This window comes from Guillardia theta (assembly GCF_000315625.1).
Source record: "Guillardia theta CCMP2712 unplaced genomic scaffold GUITHscaffold_412, whole genome shotgun sequence".
NCBI lineage: Eukaryota > Cryptophyceae > Pyrenomonadales > Geminigeraceae > Guillardia > Guillardia theta.
In genome coordinates, this window is record NW_005434272.1 from 33 (window position 1) to 8,110 (window position 8,078).

The 8,078-nt window shown below is 55.3% G+C and overlaps 2 protein-coding genes across 2 annotated transcripts; one reads left to right on the plus strand and one right to left on the minus strand.

The window, feature by feature from the left end:
- Positions 1-212: 212 nt before the first annotated feature.
- On the plus strand, positions 213-2,891 carry GUITHDRAFT_122707 (hypothetical protein; the record flags this gene model as incomplete). The annotated part of the gene is made up of 1 exon (XM_005818009.1): positions 213-2,891. One exon carries the CDS (start codon positions 213-215, stop codon positions 2,889-2,891), a length of 2,679 nt encoding a protein of 892 aa, XP_005818066.1.
- Positions 2,892-6,871: 3,980 nt separating this feature from the next.
- GUITHDRAFT_122708 (hypothetical protein) lies at positions 6,872-7,659 on the minus strand (the record flags this gene model as incomplete). Its single annotated transcript, XM_005818010.1, has 4 exons — positions 6,872-6,985; positions 7,037-7,132; positions 7,265-7,376; positions 7,586-7,659. 4 exons carry the CDS (start codon positions 7,657-7,659, stop codon positions 6,872-6,874), a joined length of 396 nt encoding a protein of 131 aa, XP_005818067.1.
- Positions 7,660-8,078: the final 419 nt, after the last annotated feature.

The following is an 8,078-nucleotide window of genomic DNA, read 5'->3' on the forward strand; positions in this document are numbered from 1 at the left end:
TCAAGAGGAAGTGATCATAAGGAGCATCGGGGAGGGGGGTGTGGTCGGAAGGATATGAGATCAGCAAGCAATTGGGAGGGAATGGTTCAGAGGCGGGCAGAGCACGAGTATATTGACTCCTCCTCCTCCTCCTCCTACACCACCACCACCACGTTTCCACAGAGATCCCACGAAGTCTTCACACCGCCTCACGTAAGGATGTAGCAACAGCGATGGAAATGGTTAAGGTGCTTCGAATCCTCCTGGCACTCTTCCTGGTGCTAGTATCCATGAGGACGATGCTAGTCGATATCCCCTCGACCTCTATCAGCAAGGATGCTTTGCCGACCTCCCAGAGGTTCTTCTTCCGAAGCAGGGCAGGACAGCTGCTGGACTCGATCCGGAGGCTGACTTCCGATAGTGCTCCCAGTGACATCTCCAGGGAAGTTTTAGCCTTCGATTCCACGTACCCCTCGTACCCTCTCCCTTCAGACCCGCAGGAGTCTGCATGCTTGCTGGCGCCTGATGCCTCTGCGCTCATGAGGGAGTGCGGGAGGTTCTCCTCGCTCAGAGGATGCGTCATGGACATCGCAGCGGCGATGCGAACGAGGCTGGGGAACGTGACTGTCATCGTGGTAACTTTCACCAGTTTCTCAGCAGGGGATTCCAAGCTCTTGTCTCAGCATGGCATCTTGGTCCCAAGCAACTCCTCCCAGCACACCATCTCCTCCTCTCCTGCCGTGCTGCTGCACGTCTGCAGCAGAGCAGGCAAGGTCGTACACTGCCTTGGGAGAGGAGCAGAAGGCCGCGAGGATGTCGGGGGAGCTGAAAGTTACGAGAGGTTTGCAAAGGAGAGGAGAGCTGTGGCTGTTGGCAGCCTTGCTCTGCAAGACAAGTGCACAGAGGAGACGAGGAGGTGGGCTGAGACCAACGACACCTACGTCGACAGTCTGGCGAATATCCTCCACGTCACAGGCGAGAAGATGTGCGCGCTGGTCCGATGCAGACCGGACGGTCCGACCTCTCTCTTGCCGGTGAAGAGGAAGGGGAGGAGGAGGAGAAAGGTCGTCGTTATCAACCTGCCCAGGAGAGCAGACAAGCGCGCGCTGATGCGATACAAGTTGGAGAAGTACGGCATCAAAGCTTACGAGTTCTTCGACGCTGTGGAGTGCCGCCAGCATGCCGCTTGTCAAACTTTCTATCACTCTCTTCTCAAGGTGCTCAAGCCGAGAATCCCTGGACCAAACTTCCCGTCCTGGGGAGCCGTCGGCTTGCTCTGGACACAGTCGAGCCTCTTCGAGAAGCTCGTGACGGAAGATTTTGACGAGCTGCTGCTCTTTGAAGATGACATCTACATGCTCGATCATGCTCACAAGCTCCTTGAGCTCTCATCACAGCACAACTTCTACGAAGACGCTCCGATGGTCTTCCTTGGCGCCAACCAGCTGCACTGGTCGAAGAGGCAGCTCGAAGAGATCAGGAAAAGAAGAAGACCCTCCTCCTCCTCCTCCTCTTGCTACTTCACTTCGACCATGGAGTGGGACTCCAGCCTTCGGCGGTTTGTGCCCTACGAGAACGTCACCGAGTACGATCACACCTACTACACCTACGGCACCTACGCCATGCTCGTCCGAAGGCCCATGCTCGAGTTCCTCCTCCGTTGGACCCGATGGACTCTCGCGCATCCGAGCAACATCATCCCCTCCGACGCCCTGCTCAACTGGCTCTTCGTCTGCCAGGGGCTGCGCATCCCCGTCGTCTTCCCCAACCTCGTCCTCCCCGAGGTGCGGGACTCGGACAACATGGGCCCCCTCGACCTCCTCAAGTTCGCTGCTCCTCGTCGCCTCAACTACAGCGCAGTGAAGGACCTGCACGTGTTCGAGAACTTCGCGCGAGTGGCTGGAAGGATGATGCGGGCGAGGTACACAGCGATCTGGGATGAAAGGGAAGTTCACCATTCAGTCTTGGTGAAGGACAAGGAGCAGGCAGAGCTTGTTCTTAACTTCACCTCCTACTTCGTCATCATCATCACTGGGTACAACTTCCAAGACGAAATTGAGAAGGCTCTTTCGTCCGTCTGCAGCCAAAACTTCCCCTTCCTTCGGCTCATCTACTTCGACGATGGATCGACAGACAGGACGCTGAACGTCACCCGGACGTACCTTAGGAAGCATCCGGCGTGTGGATTCAAGGCCACTATTCTGATCTCTCCGCAGCGTCGAGGACAGTCGTTCGCACGTCAGGCTGCTGTTCGCCACGTGCTCGACCATGAGGTCGTCGTGTTCGTGGATGGCGACGACTGGCTCATGGACAACAGCAGCATCCTCTACCTCAACGAGGTCTTCCACACCCCTGAGCTCTGGCCACGATCGGCCAGGACCAACCAACTCCTTCCTCCCCTCATGACTTATGGCAACGTCGTGCAGTTCCGCTACGGCAAGCTGATGAGCAGGACGATGACGACTGAGGTCTTCCCGGAGAAGGTCAAGCTCGCTTCCTCCTATCGCTCCCACAAGTGGATCTCCCATCACCCTCGCGTCGCCCTTGGATGGCTCGCGAAGTCGGTCCCCGACACTGCCGTGATGGACTGGAGTTGCCGATGGCTGACGCGCTGCTCGGACATGGCTCAGTCCTTCTTCATGCTCGAGCACGCGGACGGGCGCATGGTGAGGGCGAACCGGACGCTGTACGTGTACAACTTTGACAACTCGAGGAAGAGTCCGGACTCCTACTTCCTCACCTGGAAGAACAAGACGTTCAAGAAAGAGTACGAGCAGGTCGAGGCTTGGGTACGGGGCAAGTACAAGCCAGCAAGCGGCAAGTCCATTCTCGATCACGTGGCGCGACCCGATGCTTGCGACCTGAGCGAGGCGAGAAGCCATCACTCGATGGTGCGGAGAGTGCCCGTGTGAGGAAGAGCGAGGAGAGGGCGAGGGCGAGGGTGAGGGAGGGAGAGCAGTTTTCTCGTTCGAAGAGTTGGGGAGTCATTGGATAACTCGAAAGGTAATTCATATGAGTTTGTTTTGATACATAACAGCACAATAATGCTTCAAGGTTTTGCTCGATATCGCTTTCGCCACCTCTTGCAGCTCCTCTTCGTTGGTCCATATCGACCGCAGGGCTTGCTCTGCTGTTCTAGTCTACATCTGCCTCTTCCCTTCCAGCTCCTGTCCTATATCCCTTCCCTCCCCTCTCTCTCCTCCCTTCGCCTTCACCCCATGGCCACCTCGCTCTCTCCCGCCGTCATGTACCAGGCGATCCAGCCCGCGTCCAGCGCCTCCGCCTCATCCTCCTCCCACCTCACCACCCCTCCCGCCCGGGTCTGCTGCTGCAGGGGAGCTGGGGCGGCCTGGTCGAGGCGAGCGCTCCTCTCATACGGCCAGCGGGCGACGCCGAGCCGCCGGCATGCGCTCTTGAAGGCCGTCAGCGACAGGCCCTGCAGGAGACACAAGCAAGGAGACACGTCAGGAGGCAGCAGGCAGGGACAGGAGGCAGCAGGGACGTACCAGGGAGGCAGCGGCGCTTGTCTGGGGGAGGTGGAACAAGGCTGAGACGGTGGAGAGCTTGAGGTGGACGCCAGGGCTTGATCTGGAGCGGAGGGGAGGGGGAGGGAGCAGAGCTTTCCTCCTGGGGAAGACGCGGACGACAGCGGGGGGAGGATTCATGGAGGAGGAGAGGGAGATAGGAGGGCAGACAATAAGTGTGGGGAAAGGACTCAGAGGTATCAGGGGGGTTTGAGTAGAGAGGAGGAGGGAGAGGAGGGAGAGGAGGAACGAGGAGGGAGAGGAGGCAGAGGAGGAACGAGGAGGCAGAGGAGGCAGAGGAGGGTCAGCGTGACAGGAGGGAGAGGGTGAGGAGGGCGAGGGAGAGGAAGTGGTTGGGTGGATAGACAGCGTCTGAGCCAAGGCGTTGGTTGATCGCACTTGTGGGAATATATTGTACCATCAGAGGTGGGCAGGTTGTTGGGGCTCCGGGTGATTGAAAGGTTCTGTTTTGGCAAGTTTCAAGAATTACAAGTATTGTAACGGATATATGCTGACACTAAGAATGGCCCCGGCATCTCCCGGATGCTCCGAGGAGTCACACAAAATCAGCTTCCGTCCAGCGGAATGATGACGGCACCCGACGGAAGGACCCACTACCCCCTCAACTTACCATGAAAGTCCATTGAAATGAGGGGAGGGTCTGGGGGGTTGTGTGCGTGGTCAGTCACGATACATATCACGGTCCACTAAGGTCAGCGAGCGTGACAGCGATGTTGCGACTGCGAGGGCGAAACAAAATCCAACAGGAAGGCGAATGACATAGGCGAGCTGGAGGCAGCAAGGGAGGCTGGAGGATCAGCGAAATGAAGGCATCAGGAGCAAACGACTGGCAGGAGCACACGATACAAATGCATGCGCTCGTTTCATCTCTCCTCGTATCGGATTTATGGTACAATACAGCATGACTTCACTAGCTCTTGCTGGTCCACAAGATACCGATGACTCGTTTCTAGTCTACATCTGCCTCTTCCCTTCCAGCTCCTGTCCTATATCCCTTCCCTCCCCTCTCTCCTCCCTTCGCCTTCACCCCATGGCCACCTCGCTCTCTCCCGCCGTCATGTACCAGGCGATCCAGCCCGCGTCCAGCGCCTCCGCCTCATCCTCCTCCCACCTCACCACCCCTCCCGCCCGGGTCTGCTGCTGCAGGGGAGCTGGGGCGGCCTGGTCGAGGCGAGCGCTCCTCTCATATGGCGCCAGGGCTTGATCTGGAGGGGAGGGGAGGGGAGGGGGAGGGAGCAGAGCTTTCCTCCTGGGGAAGACGCGGACGACAGCGGGGGAGGATTCATGGCAGTGCAAGGAGGGGAGGGGAGGGGAGGGGAGGGGAGAAGAGCAGGGGATTGCTTCTCCTCTACTCTGGTCTCGACGAAGACTCACCCTCAAGCTCATGGCAGTTGGCGGGGAAATGGCAAGGGATGTGAGTTTTATCAGATGACGGTAGCAAGACTTGATGGTGGACTTTGACTTCACCGCTTACCACGTCTGAATCTGCCGTCATCATGACAACCATGCTTCAACATGACAACCATGCTTCATCATGACAACCATGCTTCATCATGACAACCATGCTTCATCATGACAACCATGCTTCAACATGATAAGAATGGCTACATGTAGTTTACAGAGATCTCAGCTCTTTGCTTAACTCCTCACTTCCCTCCTCTGGCTTCGTTGACCAGATGAGCTCTCCTGGACAGAAGTTTCGCTCCAGCACTCGGAAGAGTTGTCTGCGTGCGCAGATTGCGAGAGAGGAAGGGAACATCGACGCTCTGCGGGGCAAGATAAGAAGAGAGGAGGCAGGGGAAGGAGAAGTCAGGCAGGGGAAGGAGAAGTCTGTACAGAGTCAGGCATCCAAGGGCGAACAAGGCGGGTGCGGGATACAGAGGTCTGGAGGGGTTGGCTAGAAGGGATGGAGCACTGAGGGAGGCGGGAGGCGAGGGGTACCTGTTCCTCAGGGGATGACTGATGGAAGGGAAGGAAGAGGAGGACATCCTGGAGGAGATGCGGGAGACGGAGGAGAGAGCAACGGAGATTGAACGGTCTCGCGTTCTCTCCGTGTGCTCAAGGCTGTCTTGCGGTCATCCGAGCAGAGAGAGGAGGTGAGAGCAGAACCTTTGATCTTGAGGCGAGTGGGTGCGATGTTCATGCTCGAAGATGGGGGACGACCGCTGAAAGATGATCAGAGGGCGGCGGGAGGAGGAGATGGAGGAGAGACATGAAAGTCCAACGCTGACGCAGATCTCTTGGCGGCGCTGTCGTCAGTGTCGATCCTGACTCCCAAGGCTCTGGTGGCAACGAGGATGAGGAGAATGAAAGAGGAGGAGATGCAGGAGGAGGAAGAAGAGAGGAGCAAGTTTACGAGAGGAAGACAGAAAGAGGAGAGATCAGAAGAGGAAGAGGGGGAAAGTAAGAAGGTGGCAGGATACACTGCAAGAGATGAGATGAAGGAGAAGAGGAGGGGGGAGGAGAGCGCAGAGATGACGATGGAAGGCAGAAGCAGAGGATAGGGAGGGAAGAAAAGGAAATGAGAACCTGAGGCGAAGAGGATTCCCAGACCCGTAAATTGCGATGGGACTGTGACAGGTGGTCAAGAAGTATCGTGAGAAGAAATAACAAGAAGAAATAACAAGAAGAGATTAGATGAATGAGAAGAAAAAGAGGAGAAGGAAGAGGAGGGAAAGGAGGAGAAGCAAGACAAGGAGAAGGAGAAGGAAAAGGAGAAGGAGAAGGAGAAGGAGAAGGAGAAGGAGAAGGAGAAGGAGAAGGAGAAGGAGAAGGAGAAGGAGAAGGAGAAGGAGAAGGAGAAGGAGAAGGAGAAGGAGAAGGAGAAGGAGAAGATGATGAATCAGAAAAGGGAATCACGTGATGAGGAGGGGAAGAAGAGAGGAGACAAGAGAGGGACTGGTGGAACGAAGGAGTAGCAGGAACCTTGTGCTTCTTGAAAGACGAACTAGAGCATTCATCTTCATTTGATCGCGAGATGACTCAAAGGAAGTCCACAGAGAAGTCATTCTGCTCTCCTCCTCCATCGACTGCTTTTCCTTGATCCTACTCTGAGACTCAAAAGCTTTGAAGGAGGAGGAAGACAAGATATGTCGGAGAGTGGAGGAGGAGAAGAGGAGAGGAGAGAAGAGGAGAGAGAGAGGAGAGGAGAGAAGAGGAGAGGAGAGGAGAGAAGAGGAGAGGAGAGGAGAGGAGAGGAGAGGAGAGGAGAGGAGAGGAGAGGAGAGGAGAGGAGAGGAGAGAAGAGGAGAGGAGAGGAGAGGAGAGGAGAGGAGAGGAGAGGAGAGGAGAGGAGAGGAGAGGAGAGGAGGAGAGGAGGAGAGGAGGAGGAGGGATTGGTAAGAATTTTACTCGTCCTCATCGTCACTTGTCTTGACCTCTTTCTTAGACGCTGGTGTTTTCTTTGCATTGTCTTTGAAGCTTGCATTCACTGCGAGCTTTAGCTCCTCTGATCTCATCGCCTGCATCATTTCATTGCGTCATTCATTCGGCCCTTGTCTCTTGTTTCTCACTCTCGCGCTCTCGTTGATCTTGATCGTGTCCAACACGAAGATTTCTTCCGATTTGATCATCATCCTTGCTTCAAGGTCGTTCAGTGCATGATCGACCTGCCGATTCATCCGTTAGAATCATCTCCTGCCCCCCACGCTCTCCTGCCCCCTCGCTCTCCTGCCCCCTTCGTCTCCTCCTCCTCCTCCTCCTCCTCCTCCTCCTCCTCCTCCTCTCCAAACTCTCAGCACCGATTTCATGTCTTTCAGATGCTGCACGTGTTTTCTGCCTTTGCATCCCCGGAAGAATGATTGGATCTTCACGCTTGATGCAACTTTCCTCTGATATCGTTTCTTCATCCACCTGCAACCACCGATCAATGCGCAAATCTTTGATCATGATGAGAACCCATTTCATTTCTCTCCTCCCTCCTCCCTCCTCCCTCCTCCCTGCTCTCCTTCCTTTTCCCTCCTTTCCTGCTCCCTGCTCCCTGCTCCCTGCTCCCTGCTCCCTGCTCCCTGCTCCCTGCTCCCTGCTCCCTCTATACTGCATTCTTTGCTCGTCTTTCTCACCGCTGGATTGTTTTGATCGCCTGCTCTTGTGCAGTCTCGGCGAGCAAGAAGCCTGCGCTCGTTTCTTGTACCATCTTACAGCGACATGAGAAGCGTCTCATTTCCAGGGAAGCGAGAAGACAGCAGAAGGTGAAGAGAAGCGAAGACAATATGAGGATGAGGATGAACTTGAAGATGAAGATGAAGATGAAGATGAAGATGAAGATGAAGATGAAGATAATGACGACGACGACGATGATGATGATGGAAAGAGGATGCAGGGGAGAAGAAGAAACGATTGAGATATGAGAAAGATACAAGAAAATTAATGGAAGAAGATCAGACGAGGATAGGATGAGAAGAAGGAGAGGATATAGGGATATCTTGTGTGAAATGTAGTGTATGTTGAAAAGATCATAACCTTGGCATACAGCAGATCTTCAGCAAATCTCGTCCATTTGCTCGACGAGTTGGAAACGTGTAGCATTTCCGCCTGAACTAGATCAGTACAAGT